This window comes from Plenodomus lingam (assembly GCF_022343315.1).
Source record: "Plenodomus lingam strain CAN1 chromosome Unknown contig_18, whole genome shotgun sequence".
Classification (NCBI taxonomy): domain Eukaryota; kingdom Fungi; phylum Ascomycota; class Dothideomycetes; order Pleosporales; family Leptosphaeriaceae; genus Plenodomus; species Plenodomus lingam.
Genome location: NW_027093935.1, coordinates 1,863,402 through 1,887,476, shown reverse-complemented (window position 1 = coordinate 1,887,476; position 24,075 = coordinate 1,863,402). Strand labels below are relative to the sequence as shown.

Here is a 24,075-nt window from a genome sequence, read left to right as displayed (position 1 = left end):
CCTGTTACAGACCTTCTAATTCTGCGTGCAGAGTTGCGCCCTGCCGGGGACACAATCACGCCCTACTGGTAGTAGTACTTCTACTGTTCTATGATAGGTGCTGGTTGGATTCAATCTAGGCTCGGCCAGTAACTCGGGATTTCAAGATACTTGTGGGGAGATCTCCTGGCGGGTTCCTGAATGGAATTCGGCCGACACTGCCAAGTCTTTTGCCACGACAAGCGCCTCGCTTTCACTGGGTGTTATATTTGTTGTTTGTCTTTGTGGACAATGGTCTCCAGCTCCTGCAAAACATGCGGATCATCTTCTGCTCCTTTTACACCTCTCCTCGTTCTACTTTCCAATATCTCGATTACATGGGCATCTTCGGCAGTCGAGCTATCTGTGAATACAAACTCTCGATGTTCGCCTACAGGGATTAGCATCCACTCATTCTGAAGTCGAGGTAATTCTCACAGTTCTTGTACGCTGTTCCAGTCATTGGATCCTCCACATCCCAATCTTCAGTCAAAAAGTGGGCGAAAGCCCCGTGAGTGACAAGAACAATCTATAGATGTTAGCCGGCCGTCGTAAGGTGAAAACTGCATGGTGCATAGTACGTACCTGCTTCTCGGGACGCTGGAAAAGGAAGTTGCGGAAGTCTGTTGCACGCTTCATAATAGCCTGCTTCTCATAGGCCCAGTAGCCACGCTGCTTTTTTGTTAGAGCGTCCTTTCGGTGGTTTTGGGGGTTGAATATGACTAACCTTGCTATTCCAACCCTTTGTCACCGCGGAGGCGTCCACTTTTTCGATATCGAACTCGACTTCACCCTCCGCAAACAGCTCAGGCAAGAACTGTTTGACATCTTCTGCGGTGTCTGCAATACCGACATCACATCCAATATTGCTAACCTCCTGTAGTACAGGCATGAGGATGAATGGAACCTCCTTTCGTGATAGTGCTGGACCCAGACTCAGTGCCGCAGTCTGGATGGTACGGCGCAGAGGGGATGCGAATACAATATCTACTTCGTTATGGTATTCAAACGCAGATCTGAGGGTGCGACACTGCTCTTTGCCTTTTGGAGTCAATACCGCATCACGTATGGCGTAGTTGCGCTGCAGAAACGTAAGTTCACGATATGGGGGTTGGGTACTTTTGGCTCACTGTCGAGTTGTGTTCTCCCTGCGCATGGCGGATAAGATGGATCTTGGGAGACATTATTAGGGTTGTTGCTGTTGTTGTTGCTGTAGCAGTAGGGTACCGTGCTCTCCTTGTCTCCTGTGGGAAAATTGTACCGTTATGGCTGGGGGGCAACTGAGTCACCGCTACGGGGTACGGCAGGTACCTAGGTACCTACTAGCGTCAGCGCTTGTGTATCTGCGATTCAAGCAAAACTGCAGTCAACTACCAACCAGCTTGACCCTCTTTTGCATTTATGCAGGATTAGACATGGCGATAATACTGAGAGTCCCAGGATAGAGACACACCACAGTATCTTCCAACTTCTCGGCCTACTTAAATCTACCCTTACTTGTCAGTGTATCCGCTACAATGAAGGAAGGTGAGCCGGATGCGCTAATGCAAATATGGGTAGCTTAGACCGCCAGACACACGTGACTCCGCCCCCGTCTCCCAGAGCCAATCCATCCTCAAGTTCTGAGCTGGAATCGCAGGTAGACCCTTCACTTTGTCCTGTTGGCTCACTAGGCCTCGCTGGTCTGACTCTGAAGACGTCTTGTCTCACTTAGCCCAAGGCTGACAAGGGAAAGTCGGGCCCTCGCCCTTCCGCATCCCGCGATCGACTGCTTCTCGGTAGGTCTCCACGATCGGATCCGCACGCTGCCCTGCGGCAGACCCCGCATTAGCTGCATATCATTTCAAATGTCATCTTACACAGTAATCTTTCTAAGAAATGTACTAATATATGGTCCCTGATCACAAACGTCGACGCGCCCGACGTTCCACAAAACCAGAGCCTACACATATTCAAGATGGCCTCTGAAGAGCCAACAGTTCTCATCATAGGCGCCGGCACGTTTGGCGCATCGACAGCATACCACCTCAGCCAAACATACCAAGACCCCTCACGCGTCACTTTGATAGACCGCTGGGACCCCAACTCCCCTTTGCAGGACAAACAGGCTGCGGCGATTGACACAAACCGAATCATCAGGACAGACTATGAATCCCACTTGTACTGCAATGTTGCCAATGAAGCCATTCATTTCTGGTTTTGGAATATTGCAGTCCAAGGACATTTCCACAAGAATGGCTGGAAGGTTTTGGATTACAAAGAAAGTGGCTTTGGTGATGCGGTGAAAAACACGTTCAAAGAGCGGGGAAGCAATATTACGAGTGATTTTAGTTGCGAAGAGCTCCAGAATTACGATGTGTTGAAAGGAATCAACAAGGAGGACTTTTCGCAGGGATATCATAATCCAGAGGCTGGGTGGTGCGATGCAGAGAAAGCGACGACAAGTTTTACCAAGACAGCACTTGAGATGGGCGTCAAGAGGGTGGTAGGGGAGGTCGGCGAGTTGCTACTGGATCAAAGCCACTCGAAATTGAAGGGGGTTCGGCTTGTGGACGGCAAGGTACTTGAGGCAGACCAAATTATTTTGGCAGCAGGCGCATGGACGAGTGCACTGTTATCTCCAGTGGAAGATGTGTTGAAACTACAAGAGAAGGACAGGATCGAACGACAAATCACAGCCGTGGGGCGCCTATCTGCTTACTACACGTTGAGTGAGCAAGAGACGCAGAGCATCATCGACGCGAAGATGCCCGTTGTAGTCCTGGGCGGACTCGCCGACGTCATTCCACCTTCACAACCCAATCGAACACTGAAGATCAACGATTTGAGAACTGAGATCGTGAATACAGTACCCACAGCATCGGGCCATCGCATCACTGTGCCGTCGCGCCGGCACCAAACCGATGTACCTCGGAAGCTGATTGAGGAGAGTACGCGAGTCATTCACGAAGCAATGCCTGCTTGGAGCAAATCGCGGACACCAAGTCGATGGCGTATATGCTATGATGCTGTCACGCCGACTGAGGACTGGTTGATGTGTCGACACCCAAATGACAAGCTTAGTAACCTATATCTTGCTGTCGGGGGGAGCTTCCATTCGTACAAGTAAGTCCATCGCCGTCGATTCTAGGGCCATTCTTTCAAGTACTAATGCATAATAGATTCTTGCCAGTTGCTGGAAGATACATGTTGAATGTGTTAAAGGGAAAGAGCAACGGCGAAGAAAAAGATCGAGCGTGGAGGTGGAAAAGCTCGCAAGAGCTAACGCAGAGATCTGGAAAGGAATTCGGTAATAGTGCGAGGAACGGTCAGAGGAGAGAACTTAAAGACTATGAAGATGCGGAGAGAAGCTCGAAGCTATAGCATTAATGAAGAGCCATTATACAAAACGCAATTGATTGTCTTCTTGGACTACGAGAAAACTACGACTTTACTCTGACAACGACCTTACCAAAATGTCCACCACTGAAGAGATACTTCAGGGCTTCATCTGCCTCTTCAAACTGGAACACTCTGTCAACAACAGGCCGGATCTTTTTCTCGTCATAAAACTTCAGCATCCGCTCCAGCTCGTCTCTTGGTCCGTTTAGGATCCCCTTCAGAGTGACATTCCTCTTCAGGCAGAGTAGATTGGTATTCGTTCGATCGCCGGCTTCGTCCTGTTTGCCACTCAAATATCCAATGCATGAGATCAGACCACCAAAGCGCACGCATTCGAAAGATTTGCGAAGCGTCTGCGCGCCGCCAACTTCGATGACAACATCTGCGCCGCGGTCATTGGTCTTTTGCAAGACTGCCTGATCCCAGTCGGGGTTGCTGCGATAGTTGATGATTTCTTTCGCACCCAATGCCTTTGCGCGCTTGAGCTTCTCGTCTGATGACGAAGTGAGGATAGGATCTGCGCCTGCTGCAGCCGCGATCTGAGCAGCGGAGATGCTCACTCCGCCAGTACCTTGACACACAACGCTTTCACCCTTGCCGATAATATCGCCGTTTCTTCGCATGCAGTTGATACTCATCCATGCTGTCAATGCAGCAATTGGCAAACAAGCAGCTTCGTCATCGGATAGGTACTCAGGGACCTTAACAACACCGTACGTTGGGAAGACACGGGACTGGGTCAACACGCCTGGCGCAGGACCCCCAAGTCCGCTTGCGACATCTTTGGCTTCAACTTGACCGGAGATATGGGTTTGCGCAAATGTGCTTATCACTCGATCGCCGCTCTGGAGACGGAACATTGGGTTCTTGAAGCGGTCGGATGTATTGTTAGACGACGGACCAACTGCAACGACAACGCCGCACATGTCGCTGCATGGAACAAGTGCAGATGGATGTTCCACGGATTTGTGGTGGTTATAAAGCCCCATGCATACTGCATGAATGGTCAGCATACTCCGAAGAGCCCGCTCAGTAGTTGCATCATGTGGCATTCACAAGCGTACCCTCTGTATCTCTGTAGTTCAAGCTCACAGAGTGTATCTCAACGAGTACCTCATCTTCACCGGGAGTCGGACAATCAGTCTGTCCCATTCTGAGTTTGTCCAGTCCGTCTTGGCCTGTTAACCATTGCTGCACTTTTTGTGGAGGCGTCATCTCTCGAAATTGTGGAAGTCGAGTTAAAAGCCTTTGGCATACCAAATCTCAACTGAGCGCCTAAGCTACTTTTATCTTTACTCTTTCGCTGTGAGAATAATCCAGAAATCTCACTGAGCCAATCGCGGCGATCTTGAGAAAATGGTGGAGTGGGCATCTCGGGCAACTACGTCTGGTTTGTGCATTCACCAAGTGTTGGTAAGTCAGTTGTGGATCGCGATAGTGGGACGGTCTCGCCGAAACGTTTAAACGGATTGCGGGATGCTATATGAGCATTGGATCATCGTGATGACGAGTGGCGGGGACTTGTGGTGTCCATCATGGTGTAGGTGTCCAACGTCTCTGGCCGGTTTCGTCCGGCTGGGCCGAGGTGCAAATTGGGATTCTACTACTAGAAAGCATTGCCTCCTCTGCCGATGGAACGCGGGGCCATGCAGATCGGAGATGACGTTAAGTTACCTATCATCAGGGTTCTCGCTCGGCTCGGCAACTCAATGCCGAAGATCAACTAAAGGCCGATATACTGTACATCCAGCCCTAACACATGTGAATGGTTTTACAGGCTGTAGGCACCACTACAGTACAAAACCGGTTTACAGTAGCCATATTTATCTAAAGTAGACTAAGAAGTAGTTTAGGTAGAAGAAGTAAACCTAAATAGGGTTTATTATACTATGTATTCTATAAAAGTAAACTACTTTTATTTCTACTTCTATTAATCTACTAGTACTAGTAATAACTAGTTTCCTAGTAACTATCTAAGTATTTTACCCCTCCTTTCTTTAATCTTCTTCACCACCTCTGTCACCACCTCCACCACCTCCACCACCTCTATTATCACCACCACCACCACTACCTCCACCACCACCACCTCTATCACTACCTCTATCACCACCTCCTATTAGTAAAAATATTATAACTTATTATTATGTTATATATGCGTATAGCGTAAAGCTAATCTTCTCTACCCCTTTTAGTCTTAGTTAGGTATTATAGCGTATAATAGATATAAAACTACTTTTTATACTTAATTTAAACCCCTACTATAAAAGTAAACTACCACTTTAAACCTATTTGCGGGTATACACGAGGGTAGTTTACACCTATATAGTAAACCCCTAGCGTACCATTCTACAGTAAACAATTTTTTACCGTAGTGCATCACACACACACATCACTCTTTGTTGTACCTTGAGCTACTAACAAATGGATATAACCCTTCTCACACAAAGTCTGATGGAGTATTGTGTGAAATGGTTGTAGCAGCATAAGAAGAAAACTTATTCATTGACATTTGTTGTATCAAAGAGAGACACCCACAGCACAAGAAGACTACGCAGGTATTGACAAACTTTAATTTCGTGCTAACTAAACTTAGAATTGTACAATAGCTAATAATTGGAACTTATTCAGCATGGGGCCTTCGTCACACCTGCCTCCCAAATAACAGTCCTGCTGTCTACCTGATCAAACAACTCTTTTACGTTGTGGTACGCAGAAAGCCCTGAAAAAGTGACGACTTCATTGCTGATTTAATCGTAATTCTATTCATAGAACCTCACACGGCAACCGAGCTTGTCCGTAAGTAATTGCTTATTAGAGTACACATTGCATTAGGTATGTCAAATGTCAAAGCACATCAATTCAGCAAACTCGGTGGTCTGTAAACTAAGGTGTACTTACTTTCAGCATAGAATGGGCAAATTGCAAGGCATAGATATGTGCTTTGCAGGCAATCGGTCTAGAAGAATGCGTCTAAGTTCGCCTACATTGAAATAATTACATCTGTAGATAGCTGAAGATGTAAATTCACAGAGTTGAAATAATGGCGAAGATTTAGTGCAGCAATCTGCCTGCTGGCCGTATCTAGTTCCTGGGCTGTTTAGACTTGGAAGATAAAGGTCATAAGGTACTTGGGGAGACGCGTCCCGAGTTCGCCAAGCTGCATAGTTCCTAGGATGTTGAGACGTGAGACATGACCGTCATGAGGTTACAGTATAAGGGAGACGCGTCTGGGACTTGCCCAGTTCCTCGACCGTGTTCAGCAGAAGTGATCTCGAGTGTGGATCTGTACGCCCAGCGGCTAGGGCGAACACACATTGGGTATACTACTACCACAGTCCGTATCCTACCCATGTGAATGGGCTTCTGATGTCTGAACACTGCCTCATTGCGGAATATCCTATGAAAACATACAGTCAACATTATGCATTTAAGAACGGCGTATCGCTCTTCTTCAATCGAACCAAGTCCCACCTGCGTCTTTGACTACAACCTGCTTCTTTTTCAAGCATATCAAGCCCAACCTCCTTGCACCAAGACTATTCTATAGTTTTCAAAATGATTTTCTCCAAAACTCTCTTGAGCTGTTTGGCCCTAGCTGTCGGTATTGCACAGGCCCTTCTGAGAAATAGGGATTGCGCTAATTGTGGTTTAATGCGGGTAAGTCATAGCATGAATCAGCACTTTCGTGAAGGTCTAACTGTTTTCTTTGGATGCCGTCCTGGTCACTGTGTAGCTGTTCGGCGAGCGACGAATTCCTCTGGGTATTCTGAGCCACAGCTTTGCATCAATTATTAGTCTACCTCGGCATGCCTATAGGTCTCACGGTTCCTAAAGGCCTTGTGTTTCGTTTTTCGATCATTTTATACATACATAGTAACATAACCGTCAAGCTCAGCCAGGGATTGGCCAATGATCAGTCCTGTTTACAGGTATTGACACACGAAGGGGCCCATGTGTGGCTTAAGACCAAGACTGCTTATATGAAAAATATTACATCTCATTTCTCCGCAACATGAGTTCTTTACTCTTCTATTATCTCCTGTTATCAGGCTATCCATCAATCCATCGAGCCACAAGTCAACATCGCTATGCAGGCTCAGTAGCCATCAAATTGGCTCTCCTGGAATTCTGTTCATTGTAGAGACTTCCTAGGCTGTGAAATATGTTTCCTGTTCCAGGTAACGACAGCACCGCTTTATCTGCATTTAACAGGACAGACCTTTCTCGTTTTGAGTTCAAAGTGTCTCTTCATCATGCGGAATTATTGTGCAAACCAAGGTGCTAGTGGTAAATGCAATCACTGAATTTTTGACCATGTCATAGACAAAAGATAGTAGGCAAAACTCGAGCCTTTGTGCAACAGCACAATGTCTCTATAGACATAAAATCGTAAGGGGAGACGTTATGTGTGCTCGAGGGTTGTCATACCAAGTTTGCTCACATGAACATCTTCATTCATTGTCGTCCAACTTCTTTGTTGCATGGTACATGGCCAGCTTAGTGCTAACAATGCTACTGTTTCTTCTTTTTTTTTCTTGGCGGTGATGTCCTTTAATTCCAGTGACGCTAGACGACATCTCTAGTATAGTATTGACATTGTGAGAATGTTTCTGACCATGGAAGCAGTCCATGTACTTTAACAAGTGGCGCAACACAGTGAGATTCCCATCCTACATAATCCTCTGAATACCTGGTCTTCTTCAAGTCATTACAACTGTAATCATAGTTACTACAATCACTCGAACCAAGAAAAAACATCAAAAGTACCTCATCATGTCCAAACGTACTGCACAGTCACCCCTTGTCAAGGACGAGTCGTCCAAGAAGCTGAAGGTGGACACCTGTGTTCAATTACAACATTTCACCGCCGCATCGGAAGCTTCATCTCCTAAATCACCCTTGAGCAATGTTGCAATTACACGAGAAGGTTTTGCATCACCGCTGATAACTAATATTTCTAGAAACAGCTTAGTTAAGAAGTCGCCTACGAAGAAGACTCCCGCTAAGCAGGCTGCTCCTAAGAAGTCTGCTACTGGGGCTGCTCCAATTGCCGACGTCTTTGAAGCCTGGACCCCTCCGCAGCCTGAGATTCCCGATCCCAGCCCACACTGGGGCGTCGTACCTACCATGCGACGACTGAACAATGACGAAAACTCTCGTCTTGTTCCTGATCCGCTACCCCACCCAGACCAGCCTTCTGCACGTACAAGTAACGGTGCGACGAACCCGCCCATGTGGGAAGACCTGGGTGCCCGTTTCCAGCGCGGCTCCCGATACATCAAGTACACCAGCGTGACTGTACCCGACAATGCGGATGACTTGCCCGAGACGATTGACCAGGAAGAACTTCTCCAAATCCGGCTGATTGACATGCGCCCCAAGAGCACCGTGGACCGCAATCCGCGACGTGTGCCCATGACCTATCACTATGGAGATGGCCAGAAGGATGAGACTGGTGAAAAAGGTAAGCTTGGACGTAAGCCCAAGGACTGGGGCAACAAGCAAGCTATCAAGTGTTTGAATGACCGTCGTACTCAAGCAATCGGTCGCATCACAATGGACAATGCCTGGACATGTCAGGAGCGTGAGTACCTCGCTGAACTCTTTGAGGAGTTTCCCAACGCATCCATCTGGGAGATTACCGCTCGCCATAATAGTCGCTTCCTGGGCGAGTTCATGGGCGGTACAGGTGGTCTCAACTATAGTTACCTCTCTTCTGGACGTACAGTCGAGAGCGTGCGCAACCAATACATGACATACAAGCCTGCCTATGACCGTGGAAAGGCACCGACTGGTATTCGTCCTTCCCACAACCACTCCTTGGAGGCCAAAGAAGCGGCTCAGAAGTGGAAAGGCAAAGTTGCAAAGAAGTTTGGATCACCGGACAAGAAACTCGAGGAGGCGTTTGACGCAGCCGAGGAGACAAAGCCCAGTAAGCAAGAGGCGGAAACTCATCAGGAGATTGTTAAGCAAACTGGTGATGAGCTTCTTGAATTGGCTGGGTACGAAGACTGGTACCATAGCCATCAGCCTACTGTCCATACACCTTCTCAGACTTCCACTCCACCCACATGGGATTCCCCGCAGCCTACGGCCACGAACCAGGTAGCCGTCATTGAGACAAAGGTCAAGACCGAGCACCAAGTTATCGAGGAAGCTGTGGCCGAGGATCAAAGGTTCGAGCACGTTACCACTCAAACTGTTGTCGAGACTGTGACGGAGGCTGTTGAGTCTGAGCAAGCTGCTCCCATGGTTGAGCCTGAGAGGAAGCGAACTGCGTCAGAGGTGTATATTGAGAAGATGCAGGCCATCTCCGATGATTACGATGCCGATGATGATTATTATGACGCGGAAGAGGAAGAGGAGCTGTAAAAGTCGTGAGAATGGAAAGGAAAGTGAGCCCGTGACAGTACGGGATATGTGATTGAGAGGATTTGTGTTTGATATCCTTTGGGTAGGAAATAGGTTGTATGTGTATCAGCCATGGAGTCGTCATGACTTTTGTATTTTGCATATTTTTCGTGCATTGAATTTTTCATGGACGCTTGGTGTTTGCCAGTGATTTCCGCAAACCGTTGTAGACAGCCATGCAAACCTAACGTCTCAAGTTCAACGCCTACCGGTACTCTAAACCTTACTCATGCTTACCCGATTAGGAAAGTAGCCCTCCCATTATCAACCTTAACCATGACGCATGCCAAATGAGGGAAGTGAAGCTTACATTGCCAAAACCTCAAAGTCCCTGTTCCAGATCAGGAAAGTGACTCTGGTAAATGAAATGCTGCAACTGGACAGCGTGGATGCAAGTGAGCGAAACGTAGATCCTACGTACAACGATCAGCAGAGCCCGCAACACATCAATCGCCACGTTACCGCTGCACAAGATAGTTTTTTAATGGACGAGAAAACATTTATTCTTTAGAACTAATGGTGTCGTTTTTTTGGGGGGGGGGGGGCAAGAAACTTGGTGAATGGTGGGTGGAGAGTTTGGATGTTCGGCGTTGTCGAGGTTGTTTGCTGCAAGATGGGGCGACGAAAACTGTTTGGCTGGTTTCAGTCGACTGAGAAGAGTCGAGAAGACGACGAGTGCCGTAGAGTAGGATGTGTATGTTCTTTGTTTGTCCCCCTTTGAGACACGGCGAGAGCATAATGGACCCAGAATAGGAGCTTTTGATAGAAGCTGGAGGCATTGTTCAGGGTAGTGTGCAGGTGTGTCGTCTACTAGCCATGTCGTCATCAATAGCTTTCCTCTGTACTTCTAGGAGGTAGAGTATGCACTGCCCATCATGCCGCTACTTGCTGTTAGCTCACAGAGTCAAGCGAGGGCCAACACTTTGCTGCACGCTGCACGATGTGTCGCTCGAGTGCATGGTTCGCCGCAATCGGCGATGCAGGCAAGAAAACCTCGAGATGCGGTCAAGGCAGCATTGCCAGGTTCCTGCATCTTATCCGATTCATAAACCAGTAGAATCTTCAACAGCAGCCAGGCTCGCTCATGCACTTGGTGGTGTGAACGGCCGGTCATGTGGGGAACATGCAACCGCCCCCCCTTCCGGCCTAGCCCCCCTCTTCACCGCCCTTCTTCCCGCGCCGCGGCCAGCGGGTGTTTGTCATGTTTGCCCTCAATTGCCGTCACGTGAAACCCTCGTGCCCTCCAGCCACCCCACACGCGGCGCGTCTTCAGAGTGCTTTTGCTGGGCGAGAGGAACAGTTTTTTTTTTTTTTTCCTTTTCTTTTTTTTTTCCTTTTCTTTTTTTTCCTTTTCTTTTTTTTTCTTTTTCTTTACGTCTGTCAGCATTGTGGATCGTGAAATTGTATACTCTTGCAGTGCAGAATGCATACAGCCTTATGGCGTGGAATGGATAGTAACTTTCTGTCGTAGGATAGTCTATCTACATGATGCATGTGCCTACAACTTTGTGGCGAGACTCTTAGTTAGTTCCTCACCAACGTTGAGAAGAAAGTGTTGACCCGTATGCAATATCAGTCCTTGTTAGGAGGATAGATTTGAGTTGTGATTCTCGAAAGAAGAAGACTGTCCCTTCACGACGACGAACAACGAACGGGTAAGAGTAAGACACGCGATCAACGCGAAAGGCAGCCAGGGGCATGCATGACATAATCCCGTGTTCGCAGTGGAAAGCGGTTTGCCGATTGGTCAGAGCGTGGACAATACCATTCAGCCAAGGCGAGCCGGTGGACCCTGATGAGCCCTTGGACTAAACTGGTACTAGAGTACATGGGCCCTCCTTATGCTCCCTTTTGACCTTGCTCCCAGCCCGCAAACCAAAGCGACTCTTTTGCGGATCCCCTCTCTGCTCTTCGCCGTCTCAAGTTCGTATTACTTTGCGTGAGTGCGAGTGAATTTCTGCTCTGTCGCTCACTCATTCTTCGCATTGCCTTATTATCCGACCTAGTGCTTAGCCGACTTGAGAAGCATACCGATTCTTTGATGGGGCACGCCTAATTTCCCACGACACGGTCGACGAGCAGGTTACAAGAGACGTGAAACACCACCGACACCAGCCGCGGTTTGTGCGACACGGGACCCCACCAGCACCGTCGCTGAATGGAAGAGTGTCCACCGCTCACCACCGTCCAAATCACAACAACGTCATTGCGCGTGGTGGATAGGAGCTTGCTCCTTGTTCTTGCGACGCGAGTTGCCAGCCTACCCTATTGACCAACATCATCACCATGGCAGACGAGACGAAAGGTGCCAGCGCCATCAAGCTGGACACCGCCGACCTCACGCCACTCAAACCACAAGAGGAAGAGCAGACGAGCTCCCGGTCACCAAGGACACATGTGCCCACAGACTCCATGGTCACAGTGCCACTATCAGAGACGGACGGAGGGAGCAATGAAGACGAGCAAGGAGTGAGGGAGTCAATGATGCAGCCCGAGATCGTGGTAGGGGACCAGCTCAGGACCTCCTGCCGAACCAATTCGAGCGAGATACGGAGGGCCTTTGGAAGAAGGCGCAGCGATACGAGTATCGAGGCTGGTACCGTCGATAGCCCGACCGTCTCTGCTGAAGACACCAATGTCCCCCTATCACCCACGTTGGAGCCGAGGGGTCGGAGCAACAGCGATGGCTCTGGCTCGGGGAACAGCGAGCAGGTGGACTGGGCAGAACTGGAAAAGAAGGAAGAGCAGGAGCCTGCTAGTGAGGAGGAGGTAGGATCCATCATCGCTCCACCACCGCCGTTGTTATCGGCAGATTGCGGATGCTAATGACCACAGGCTATGGCACTACTGCTTGCACGCCTCGAGCAGGAGAATGATGCCATCATGTCCAACTCCAAAGCCGGCATGAAAATCAGTCGCGCCCGCAGCCAGTCCCGCCCACCGTCCTTCAATCAGCTCAAGCGACTGGTACAAGATGAAGCCTCGGCCTCACAAGTACGCTTCTCCCAGCTCCCCTCGCCCCCACCCATGACTGAACTCGAGTTCTGGGCTGTCTTGGTTCGCGACTATCCTCAGACTGTCCAGCGGCTGCCAACGCTCTGCATAAACAAGATTCGAGGAGGGATACCAGCGCCTCTGCGAGGAGTCGTGTGGCAAAGCGCATCCGGCGCGAGGGATAAGCTCATCGAGGATCAGTATGATGCGCTGTGTGGCGAGTCGAGTCCCTATGAAAATCTCATCAACAAGGACCTTGGGCGAAGCTTTCCAGGCGTGGAGATGTTCAAGGATCCCGAGGGTGAGGGGCAAAAGATGCTGGGCCGCGTGCTAAAGTGCTTCAGTCTGTACGATCATAAGATTGGGTACTGCCAGGGCTTGGGTTTCCTCGTGGGCCCCCTGTTGATGCAGATGGGTGACAAGGAAGCCTTCTGCGTTCTCGTTAGGTACGCTTTCATCTTTCCAGCGCAACGCCACCTCTACTGACCACATCCCAGACTCATGGAAGACTACGATCTCCGTTCCTGCTTCCTGCCTGACCTCTCTGGTCTCCATCTCCGCATCTTCCAATTCCAAAAACTCCTCGAGCAACACATGCCACAATTGGCTCGTCACCTCGACGACCTCGGCATCGAGTCTGCATACCTATCCCAATGGTTCCTCTCCTTCTTCGCCGTCACATGTCCACTACCCATGCTTTTCCGCATCTACGACGTACTCTTCGCCGAAGGTGCCTCGGAAACCATAATGCGTGTCGCACTCGCTCTCATGAAGCGGAACGAAGCGAAGCTCATCTCTCTCACCGAGATGGAAGATGTAATGCAACTGTTGCTGGGCCGACAGATGTGGGACCCTTACGGCCGGAATGCGGGATCTGCTGATGAACTGGTGCACGACTTTGTCAGCTTCACCAATGATGTCACGCGCGAACGACTTCAGGGACTCGAGCAGCAGTACAAGGAGGCACAGGAAAAGGAATCGACGAAGCAAGAAGTACAGAAGAGCGCTACCTCGTTCCTCGGCCGGTTATGGGGCCCCACGAGCTCGTCGACAAAATCGATGAGCTTAAGCCCTGGGTTATCGGCGCCTTCACGGCCTGTCAGCTTCCTTCGACGATCAGCAAGCAAACAAAGTCTGGCTTCGACGCTCAACTCTACAGCGGAGTCGGATGCCTCGACTGGTACCCAAAGTACAGCCATGACGGACCCGTCAAGAGGATCAAGTGCAGACGCCATGTCGCTCAAGTCCGGCCACGGATCTGTTGCCATGGGCCACTCGGCACGCGATCGTGATCTACATTATCAAATCGAACAACTCTTAATGTCGGTGAGCCAACTCCAACGCCAAAACAGTGAACTCGAAGCCGCGCTCCAGAAACAGCGCGAAGACCGACACGAAGACCACCACATGGTGCGCTCCGTCATTGACAAGATGCGCAACAAATCTTCGTCTCTCGCCCCTTTGGCTTCACGCCAATCCCGCCGCCGCACCACAATCACCTCTGCCTCTTCCACCCCTACAGAAATCTCGGATTCTCCAACTTCCCTCTCGGAAGAAACGCTTGAACTTGTCGATACGCTTGAGTCCCGTTTCCCGGTAGAGCAATATGCAGACCACCGCACATCGAGCATGTTCGAAACGAAACAGATGCTCCGCGAAAACCTGGCGCGTGCAAAGGAGCAGCTGAGCAGTGAGACCATGCGTGCCACGGCCCTCGCTCGCGACCTCAACGAACGCGATGCCGAGTTACAGAGTGCACGAGACGCACTCAAGGAAACGAGACAGCGACTAGCAGAGAGTTACAACGCGAACCAACGACAAGAAAAGACGATACAGGAACTCCGTCGTGATGCACGAAAAATGAGCGCAGCGGCCAGTTGGACAGCTGGCGACTCCTCGCCCGACACACCACCGAGTCTATCGCGCAGTACAACCAGCGACAGCATATCTGGCAACGGCCTCCGCGAATTCCGCCTCGGACGCACACCCTCGCAGAAGTCCATCCCGCCACCCCGCGAACGAGAGCAGCGAGAGCAAAGACATTCGTCGACCTCAACCTCCATCTTCGGCAAGAGAAGCAGCAGTCTTGCCACCCAGACCATCCTCGCAACTGAGAACCATGCACCCGCCGACAATGAATCGCTGCTCATGGAGTTGGTGAATGCCAAGACGGCGGAAGCGGTGGCGAGACAAGAACTCGAGGAGTTGAAGGCTAGATTCGAGGGGATGAAGAGAGTGATGAGTGGCGGCAGTCCTGTGGCGACGCCCGGTGTTACACCGAGTGCTACGCCTGCAGCTATGCCAAAGGAGGGTACACAGCAAGGATGGGGATGGGGCGGTTGGAAGAGAACGGTTAGCAGTGGTAATATTCTGGGGTAGTGCGTGGTTGTTGCCAGGATGGAGAGAAACGTGTGAAGGAGTGGTGCGGTGTATATCCAACATGTGACGAAATTTGTCTCAGGGGTCTTTTCCTTTTTCATCTCAAAGATTCTTTTTGGAATGTACATGGATCAGGATCATTGTCTTTTTTCTTTCACAGCGTCTGAGACTATAGTTACGAATTTTTTTTTATATCCGACAGATACACAACAGATATTGGTTTCTGCATCTCGTGTCTGGAATTCTTCTCCGTCACATTAGGGGGCAGGGAATGAGAATCCATTCAATGCAACATCCGCATGGGTATCGTTCTGTCTCTGTTTTCTCTTCGCTCCTCCTACCTACATCGCCTCTTTCGCGCAACCAATTCTCTCTCCTTTAGCAACGACACGATTTCTTCGGTATTGCAAAAGCATGGTAATCCTTGCGTCTAAAATTATTTTGCAGCTCTGCTCTTGAGAAACATCCAAGTACACCAAGTAGTGGCTATTTTCTCTAGCAGTTTCACTCTCCTGGGTATTTCCAAAAACAACCTGCATGGCGTCCGATGAGCGCTGTCAAAGATAGTGTCCAGTCTCTGCATTTAGCTATCGTTCGAAACTTCCCTGTCTCATCGCGAATGTGAGACAGTGTGCTACTATGTCTGCGCCCAACTGCGTGAACAGGTATCTAGAAGCATTCCATCGACCCTAAAACCCATGTATGCTTGCCTTTGTAAACAACAAGCGTGCTTCTGATGAGAGCTTTCAAAACAGATATGTATACTGATCCATGTGATTTCCTGTTCGACCCCTGACATCTGAAATCCGCACATATAAACCTTGCACAACGCTCCACTTCCTCCTCTTACTATCTTTTCGCGTCGCAAATCCGGAAGTGGTCAAAACCTAACCTTAATGGCCGGGCTCGGCGCGGTTGGGGGGTGGATAGAAAGACCTGCGTTTTTCTTGGACGATACTCGTTATTCCTCCAAGTGAAAGGATGGACCTTGAAAACTGTACAGTCCAAGTCATGCGTTGGCCTTTGTGTCTGCTTGCAGATTAGAAAACAGGCCATACCAGGGTTGTAACTCCTGTGTTCAAAAAGGGAACGTATGCTCGCTCATTTTTGCCGCGTGTGTTTGCGACTGTGTATGAAATCTTGTCTTTCGCGGGGTTTGACGTGAAGAGGAAAAAACACAGGTACGGCTCATGAGTCTTCCTGCCGGTTGTAGAAAATCGTCCGGTTAATATACTGTTGTCATACTTTACAAGAATAAAATAAAGTCGAGTGAATTGTATGGGCGACTTGCTGCGTGTTTGGTGTGCAACACAAATCCGAAATGAACCAATGTCTCGGCGCCTCCTCTGAGCTGAATGGATGCTGCGCGGATTCATGGAAGCCTGCAGACCCAAGTATTTTCTACATTGCATCTCTCCGTCGTTGGACTCTCCGTTTTTTGTTATCACATTGGCGTATTGCAAACTTCATGTTTGCAGAAGCCTGCAGTTTTCTGCTGTGTGAAATCATCAAAGCAGCAGAGAATTCAAGACATGTCACCGTCCTCTTGTGTATCAAAACAGGGACCGAAAACCAGATCATTAACCTAGGATCATATCTAAGTTTTGCAATACAAAATTTGCGATTCTATATATAAGGTGGGCGTCCCCAGCTATTAAAAAGATGGCTTTCATTTTCCATGATTGTTGATAACGGCCTGTCATACACACCAACATCGTTCCTTCCAAAACATATGCCGCAGTTTTCTATGAAGGCTTTGTACTGGAATCATCTCCAAACAATTTACTCATGTTATCATGCCATTTTGGCTCAGTTGTCTGAAAATATACCAGTTACGATAGCATGTGTAGTTTTTCCATCATTTGGGAATAGGTATATAAACGTGCCCTCTACGTCGCTCAACACCCATTACCTTCAAATTGAACTTTAGTGTCCTCAAAAGCGTATCATCGACTTGGCATGGCGTGATGCCACCTTGCGGATATCAAGAAGATGATATTGCTGTTCTCGCAAATCCCCCGGTCTTGAGATGGATGCATACCGCATCGCCAGTATCTTGGAAAGGAGTCTGGCCCTTTCCTTCAACTACGACAAGACTTCATGGTGGCAAACCTCAGGGGCCGCGGCAATTGTGGAGAAAACAAAACGCAAGCAATGCGATGGAGACGCAAGGGCTAAAATAAATTAACAGACAAGGAGAAATAGAAGCAAATTTCAAGTCTACAAAGGGCGTTCAGAAAGTACATGTCTGGCCGACCAAACAGGCAATGGAAAATCTCAGGTCATTTCCTTCCACTTTGAAACATCTTCATGGCAGAGTACATCCATATTCCCAGTCGACATGTCAATAGCGACAATCTAATTCTCTACACACAAACTACAATGCCACTATGAAATCTCTAAACAAGACACCCAAGTCATGTGCGGTTGTTATCAACGTTTCCAATCTAGTAAGCGCATGTTATGAATAGGCATGATGAACATTGCGCGTCTTGATCATATTTTCATGTTTCGTTGCGACAAGTCAAACTGCGATGGATTGCGGAGTGGGAAGAATCAGCAACTAGGATATAGATTCCTTGTACGGCTACGATCTGCCATGAGACACCTCCGCGCTATAGATTGATTATGGAAGGCGACGAGAGTTACTTTCATGCGTCTTTTCTGCCAGAATCGTACAAGTCTTCTCTTTTTCGGTATTTTTGTGAGCCTTTAACATCTTTCCAGTAGCGACACCTCTTCGGATTCATCCCAACGTCTTGAAAATAGTTTTGGCGCCAGGGAATGAAGAGTTCACATGGTTTCAAGCAAGGTCTTTTCCATGAAGATGGCTACAACGACTTCAACCATGCAGCATTGTTATCGAGGTTTCGTTTCCTTATGAATGACTGTCTGTGATGAACTTGAGTTATGGCTGCGATGATGAGAAGGTTAATATACTCGTCGGTGATATATCGCGCATAAGCAACGTACCAGACGAGCCGTCCATGTTCCACATGTCGGGAGCTTTTCAATCACATGAGCTGATACATCATACTTTTGATTTATTTGCAATGCTTGAATGGAGGCACGGCATATAAGGTGGCCATGATGTTCACTCAATAATGGGATTTAAATATAAAGTATTCGACACGGGCGAGGATCACGTGTAATGTCGCGTTTGAGAATGCAGTGGCCTTTTACCGGTACTCGTATTGACAATCAATCGTGAAAATTCTGAATACTTTCAGAGAGAACATGACAGCATGATAATAACTCTCTTCGCTTCAATCGACCCAAGAGCCACTCCATAAACTCCCTTGACCTTCTTTTCTTCACACTCATGGGTACTTATAAAGGGCCTAGTTCATTTCCATCTTAACAAAAACCCCAATTCCAAGACGTCAAATGCAACTATCATGAAGATTCAAATCCATGATATGTAACACAGTCTCACCTACAATTCACACATCCCTCCCTCTCACCCAATGCACATCTTCAGCAACACAAGCACATCCATTATAAAAACATCCCCTCTCACACGCATCCTTCCATTCTTCTTCAAGGAACATAGACAAAGTAGGTTCAGACATAACAAGCGTCCTCGCTCCTCGGGTATTTGCATTCCATAATCTGTCTTTTGCATTCATACAGTGGTTTCATCCATCCATCCATGCCATTCGTCATTAGCAAGCCCTCCTACATCTCGAGGCTGCAGAATCCATCCATCGCTCATATCCCATTCGCATTCGCATTCGCATTTGCATACTGCAGACTCTGAAACCCCCAAAAACGCCATGGTTACGCTTCGAGATGACCTCGATGGCACGCTGAGAAAACACGTGGTAACCGCCCGAGCCGTGCGTGTGGATTACGCTTTATGTAGATATACCATGAGCAAGGAAACGAAAAAAAAACAAGAATTTGTACAAGGCGTCGTGAAGAAAACAGTCTTCGTAGCCGGGAAAACAATCATTGCAAACAAGTGAAAAGGCGGGGAGACAAAGATTTCTCATCGACGCGAGGAATGTTGTGTCCGTCTTGTTCTCCGATCTGACGAGCTTGCGGAACCTATTTCATGGGTTAGCTAGAGAAGGTAAAAGGGAGTAAAGGAAGCAAAACACATACTGGAGCTGGTGTAGTCACTGTAGTAGGCACTCGAGCCTGTAATCGTCGTACTCTTATCATCGTGCCTCTGATCATGCTTCCTCTTCATACCCAGTGCGAGCGCCAAGCCACCCAGCATGGCCGCCATACTAAGTCCCTTCTTGCCACCGGCGTGCTTTTCGCTGCCGACTCGCGCAGGACGGGCGGGACGACCGCCGTACCAGCGACCGCCGCCGACGGCACCGCCAGAGTGGTGATGTTCTTCAATGTAGGTTTCCTCGTGCGTGTGCTTCCTCTTCCTTCCGATGCCAAAGATGGCGAGGATGGTGTCGAATAGGGCGCGGGCGCAGCAGAAGAGACAGAGCAAGAAGAGCAGCAAGATACCGAGGATGACGCCAATGACGATGCCAGCAATGGCGCCGCCACTGAGGCCACCGCCGGCGTCCGTTTCGGTGAGGCCGCCACCGGCTGCGCCCGTGGGAATGGGCGAGGAAAAGGGCTGGGTGGCGGTCGGGGTGCCCGTGTAGGTGACTATGACAAATCCTGAGCTGGTTGGACGCAAGGGGGCGGAGGGGTTCAACGGACCAGTTGGGGCAATTCCACCACTGCTTCCGCCGTTGATGAGGGCGCAAGTATTGCTGCTGGTGAGGCAGTAGTAGCCCGAGTCGCAGCACTTGCCGCCGCAGGGGGACTGGCTGTCTTTGCATGTCGCCGTGGCCGTGGCGGGCACCCAGGTGCTGTAGACGGAAGTGAGGGTGACGAGGTCAACAGTCTGCACCCACGTCGTCGTGTGCATGACCCAAGTGCCAGCCCCAGCGCCAGGATTCTGGCCAGTGCCAGCGCCAGACGTGTCGCATTGGGCCTGGTTGTTGGCGTCGGTGTAGCATTTGGAGCCCGAGGGACAGCAGAGCCAGCCATCGTAGCCACAAGCAATCCCGCTCGCGCAGCCACCTTGGCGCGGCTGCAGTTGCGATGCGTTGTGGAGTTCCAGCACGGCTTCAAGCTGGACGTTGGGAGGATAGGGCTTTGCGAGGGCCGTGGTGGTGAGCGTGCTGATAGCGGCAAGGCCGACGAGGGCAAAACGAGGGTTGATGTGCCACATGGTGGTTGTGGTGGTTGTGGTGGTTGTGGTGGTGGTTGTGGTGGTCTATCCAGCTATCCAGTTGGACTGCACGACGGCAGCAGCGACGACCAACGGCGATCGCTCACGTTTTGTTCGCTGGCCAACCTGTGCCTGGAGCCCGGAATCCTTGGAGACTAGAGAGAGAGAGAGAGAGAGAGAGAGAGAGGGCGCAGAGTCGAAAACCAACTCGGCGGGAGAGCGGTGAATAGGTGAATGGGGTGAATGGGGTGGTGTTGCAGATGGCGGGGTCGATCTTGCTTTGGCGCTGCAGTAGTCCAAGTACCGGTAGAGAGAAAGTCAGCGATTGTGGTCTCTTTTCTGTGTCGCAAAGAATGACAGACACACACACACACACAAAAAAAAAGTGTTGTGTAATTGTGCAGGAATGCAGATGCAGTCAAGCAGGTACAGAGAAGAGATGGAGGGGGAAGAAGAAAACGGGTAGACTTAGATTTTTGGCGTGAGGTTGGGGAAATGGCGGTTGGGTGGCTGGGGTTGGCTGCGAGGTGGTTGGGGAAGTGCGCCCAATGGGAAAAGAAAGCCCTGGAACGTCCACAAGTCTCCCCACTAAACTCCGGTGCCGGATGATGGAGGCTGTGTGTGATGAGAATAGGAACAGTAATGGATTGACTTTGCGGTCTGCAGACTGTGGAGGGACGCGGTGACGAAGAGGTTGGCTGGCCATCCTGCTCGAACCGCGGGTTGTTCGTTTAGGTAGACTACCTATGACACGGCGGCTGCCACCCCGTTCACCCAGCAACCAGGCCAGTAGTACCATATCGCCCATTCACTCCGACTCTCCTTCTACGGTATCCTCTTGCCGTCATCTCATTTCCGAAACAGCATGTGATGCCGTGCTGTGCCTGGACTCCATCTACTCTACCTACCGTAGCTAGCTAGGCCGTGGATCCAATCACACGCCCCTGTCCTGTCCACCTCACAACGCACAACACACACACCCACACCCACACTCACACACCCACACACACACTCACACACACACTCACACACTCACACACTCACTCACTCACTTGGTTATCCGATTTTCTAGGCGGTTGGGCCTCGGGAGTCGGGACAGCGGACAGCGGACAGCGGACAGCGGACATGGAGGCTCGAGACACGCGGACAGTGTAGTACCGGTAACTACTACTAGTCTGCCAACTTACTATCTGTGGGTCCCGCCTCGTGTACGCTTACTTACACCGTCTGTCTCGCGACACGTGACATACCCACACTCTCTCCTCCAAAACTATCCGTCCAGACCATACTCGCCCACCAACTTGTCCGCTGCAATCCACCCGATCAAATACGCCGTCGCTTGTGTATGATTGTTCGGCGTCAACGGCGCAACACTCAAGTCCACCACCCTCAGCCCCTCGACCCCCCTCACCCTAAACCCCGTGTCCACACAGGCGCCCCCATCCTCCTCCCTCCCCATCTTGACCGTCCCATTCGCATGCCACACCGTCCCTGCATTCTCCCGCGCAAACCCATCCACGTCCTCGTCCGACAGAGAGGCAGGTCCACAGATCGTGCGCACGACCGACGGCGCGATGCCCGGGTTGAGCACCAGTTTCTGCCACGTTGAGCGAATGGCTTCGCGGAAGATGCGTGCGTCGTAAGGATGCTCGAGGTAATGGAGTCGGATGACGGGCTTGTCGCTTGGGTGCGAGGACCGCAGTGTGACGGAGCCTTCGGATTGGGGGTTCATGAGGAAGGTGATGAAGGTCATGTAGGAATTCCCCTCTTCAATCTTCGACCCCGGCGGCCACAGCAGACAGTTGCTGATGAATTCATAGGACGGGACCGTGTCTCTTGTCAGAAACGCTTGCTTCTTCTTTGGCAGAGCCTGGAACTCGGCCATGTTTTGCAAATCAGGCAGTTTGAAGAAGCCTCCCCAGAGACACGAGTGGGAGAGCGCAAAAGCCCCCGACTTGTCCTTTTTCCACGCTGCTTCTGCTTCGGCCACACGTCCTTGGTCACTCTCAAAGGCATAGCGGTCGTTGGCAGAGCCGTCGACTTCCACGCTCATAAAAGCTAGGACGTGGTCTTGGAGATGTTTGCCAACGCCCGGAAGGTCCCTCTTGACCTCGATACCGAGTGCCTCGAGCTCCTCTTTTGGGCCTATGCCGTTGACAAGTAACAGCCTTGGCGTATCAATCGCACCACCACAGAGGATCACTTCCTTCTTCGCACTCGCTACGCCTCAGTTAGCCCAGGCACTCCCACACACTTTCAACCCACCCACCTCGTCGTCCATCTGCCAAACCCACACCCACCACCCTTCCCCCCTCCCACACCAACCTCTCCACCATCGCATCCGTCCAAACCTCCAGATTCCCCGGCGCACCCTCCAAAAACGCGCCTGCACTTGTACTCCTCCCCTCCCGACTATAACTAAACGGAAACACGCTCAACCCCACGGGATCCCCATTGTTCGGATCCAGATTCCCCTTGTCCCCCGCCGCAATCACAGCCTCCATCTGCGCCGCAACACCCACCTCCAACACAGCCGGCAACCCAACCTTCAATCTCCCATCTACCCCATGCCCATTTCCCCTCGGGTCCGCAAGATGCGCATAACCCCCAACCTTGACCCCTTCCCCATCGTACGCCTCCATCTCCGCATAACACCGCCTCACATTCTCCCACCTCCACACCTCGTCCCCCACCTCCTCCGCCCACGTCTCGTAATCCCCCCGACTGCCATACAAATACACGCCGAAATTCAAAATCGAACTCCCGCCCAGCCCTTTGCCCCGCGTATACACAATCTGCCGGCCGTTGAGCGCGGACTCGGGCTCGGAAACATAGCCGTGGTCGAGATCTGGGCGCAGGGCGGCGGGGTGGTAGCGGTGGTAGGGTGCATCGAGGAAGTCGCCCGTGGGCTTGCCGCCGGCTTCGAGGAGGAGAATGCGTGGTGCGGTGCGGGTGCTGGCGAGACGGTGGGCTAGCAGACAGCCTGCTGTTCCGGCTGAAGGAGGGGAAACGTCAGCGAGATGGCAGGAGGCGAGGAAAAGAAAAGACGTAAGATGTGATGGGACCATGTTTCAACCGAAACAAAGCAAGCAAAAAACCATTTCCCCGAGACGAAAAGAAAAAGCGCCACGCGCACTCCTTACCTCCCACCACAATAAAATCATAACCACGCCCTGAATCCATATCATCCAAGTCAGCCCAGTCGATTACCTCGATCCTTCCCAATGCAATCCTAACAATCTTTTCCTGGCCCACACAATCAATCGAAGAACAAAACTTTTGACCTGCGCGCATGTCCACGCTTATACAGAGTCTACACACCCCGCCTCCGCCCTCCCCATTCCCACACCTTCAAGCATAGCCGAGACCTTGTTGATCCTTTGGGGGCCATGCATGCGCGTCCTAGGGTACGACTAGGGTAGCCGTAGTTTGGACCCCGAGTTGCGTGCCGTGCGGGGTAGGTGGGTTAGCTTCGGATGGGGGGGAGTCGGGTACCTTGGTAGTTGGCTCTAATGAGCTTCAGATTCAGCTCCAGTGCTCGCTTCAACGCAAACGCACTCTCGTCTACATACATGATACATATCCATGCCACGCTCCAATCAACATACCATATGCATAACACCCACTGATCGCCTGGTCCGAATCAGGTCAGAACGTACCGACACGGCGTATGCCATGTATCATGTATGTAGGTGCTAGAGTCT

The 24,075-nt window shown here is 50.4% G+C and overlaps 8 protein-coding genes across 8 annotated transcripts; 3 read left to right on the top strand and 5 right to left on the bottom strand.

Annotated features, from left to right (window-relative positions):
• Nucleotides 1–242: 242 nt before the first annotated feature.
• Nucleotides 243–1,417, bottom strand: IAQ61_004018 (uncharacterized protein; the record flags this gene model as incomplete). Its single annotated transcript, XM_003837539.2, has 6 exons — nt 243–409; nt 457–547; nt 604–690; nt 746–1,099; nt 1,149–1,337; nt 1,397–1,417. 6 exons carry the CDS (start codon nt 1,415–1,417, stop codon nt 243–245), a joined length of 909 nt encoding a protein of 302 aa, XP_003837587.2.
• A 558-nt stretch (nt 1,418–1,975) lies between these two features.
• On the top strand, nt 1,976–3,381 carry IAQ61_004017 (uncharacterized protein; the record flags this gene model as incomplete). The annotated part of the gene is made up of 2 exons (XM_003837538.2): nt 1,976–3,123; nt 3,180–3,381. The coding sequence occupies 2 exons, from the start codon at nt 1,976–1,978 to the stop codon at nt 3,379–3,381; spliced, it is 1,350 nt and encodes a 449-aa protein (XP_003837586.1).
• A 59-nt stretch (nt 3,382–3,440) lies between these two features.
• On the bottom strand, nt 3,441–4,614 carry IAQ61_004016 (uncharacterized protein; the record flags this gene model as incomplete). The annotated part of the gene is made up of 2 exons (XM_003837537.1): nt 3,441–4,393; nt 4,464–4,614. The coding sequence occupies 2 exons, from the start codon at nt 4,612–4,614 to the stop codon at nt 3,441–3,443; spliced, it is 1,104 nt and encodes a 367-aa protein (XP_003837585.1).
• Nucleotides 4,615–8,172: 3,558 nt separating this feature from the next.
• IAQ61_004015 (uncharacterized protein) lies at nt 8,173–9,771 on the top strand (the record flags this gene model as incomplete). Its single annotated transcript, XM_003837535.1, has 1 exon — nt 8,173–9,771. One exon carries the CDS (start codon nt 8,173–8,175, stop codon nt 9,769–9,771), a length of 1,599 nt encoding a protein of 532 aa, XP_003837583.1.
• Nucleotides 9,772–9,891: 120 nt separating this feature from the next.
• Nucleotides 9,892–10,310, bottom strand: IAQ61_004014 (uncharacterized protein; the record flags this gene model as incomplete). The annotated part of the gene is made up of 5 exons (XM_066096168.1): nt 9,892–9,994; nt 10,048–10,065; nt 10,121–10,141; nt 10,188–10,223; nt 10,273–10,310. The coding sequence occupies 5 exons, from the start codon at nt 10,308–10,310 to the stop codon at nt 9,892–9,894; spliced, it is 216 nt and encodes a 71-aa protein (XP_065954044.1).
• A 1,284-nt stretch (nt 10,311–11,594) lies between these two features.
• On the top strand, nt 11,595–15,607 carry IAQ61_004013 (uncharacterized protein). The gene is made up of 3 exons (XM_003837534.2): nt 11,595–12,579; nt 12,646–13,250; nt 13,302–15,607. Exons 1-3 carry the CDS (start codon nt 12,097–12,099, stop codon nt 15,181–15,183), a joined length of 2,970 nt encoding a protein of 989 aa, XP_003837582.1. The 5' UTR covers nt 11,595–12,096; the 3' UTR covers nt 15,184–15,607.
• Nucleotides 15,608–18,645: 3,038 nt separating this feature from the next.
• IAQ61_004012 (uncharacterized protein) lies at nt 18,646–20,371 on the bottom strand (the record flags this gene model as incomplete). Its single annotated transcript, XM_003837532.2, has 2 exons — nt 18,646–19,233; nt 19,291–20,371. The coding sequence occupies 2 exons, from the start codon at nt 20,369–20,371 to the stop codon at nt 19,175–19,177; spliced, it is 1,140 nt and encodes a 379-aa protein (XP_003837580.1). The 3' UTR covers nt 18,646–19,174.
• A 1,270-nt stretch (nt 20,372–21,641) lies between these two features.
• Nucleotides 21,642–23,665, bottom strand: IAQ61_004011 (uncharacterized protein; the record flags this gene model as incomplete). The annotated part of the gene is made up of 2 exons (XM_066096167.1): nt 21,642–22,591; nt 23,515–23,665. The coding sequence occupies 2 exons, from the start codon at nt 23,663–23,665 to the stop codon at nt 21,642–21,644; spliced, it is 1,101 nt and encodes a 366-aa protein (XP_065954043.1).
• Nucleotides 23,666–24,075: the final 410 nt, after the last annotated feature.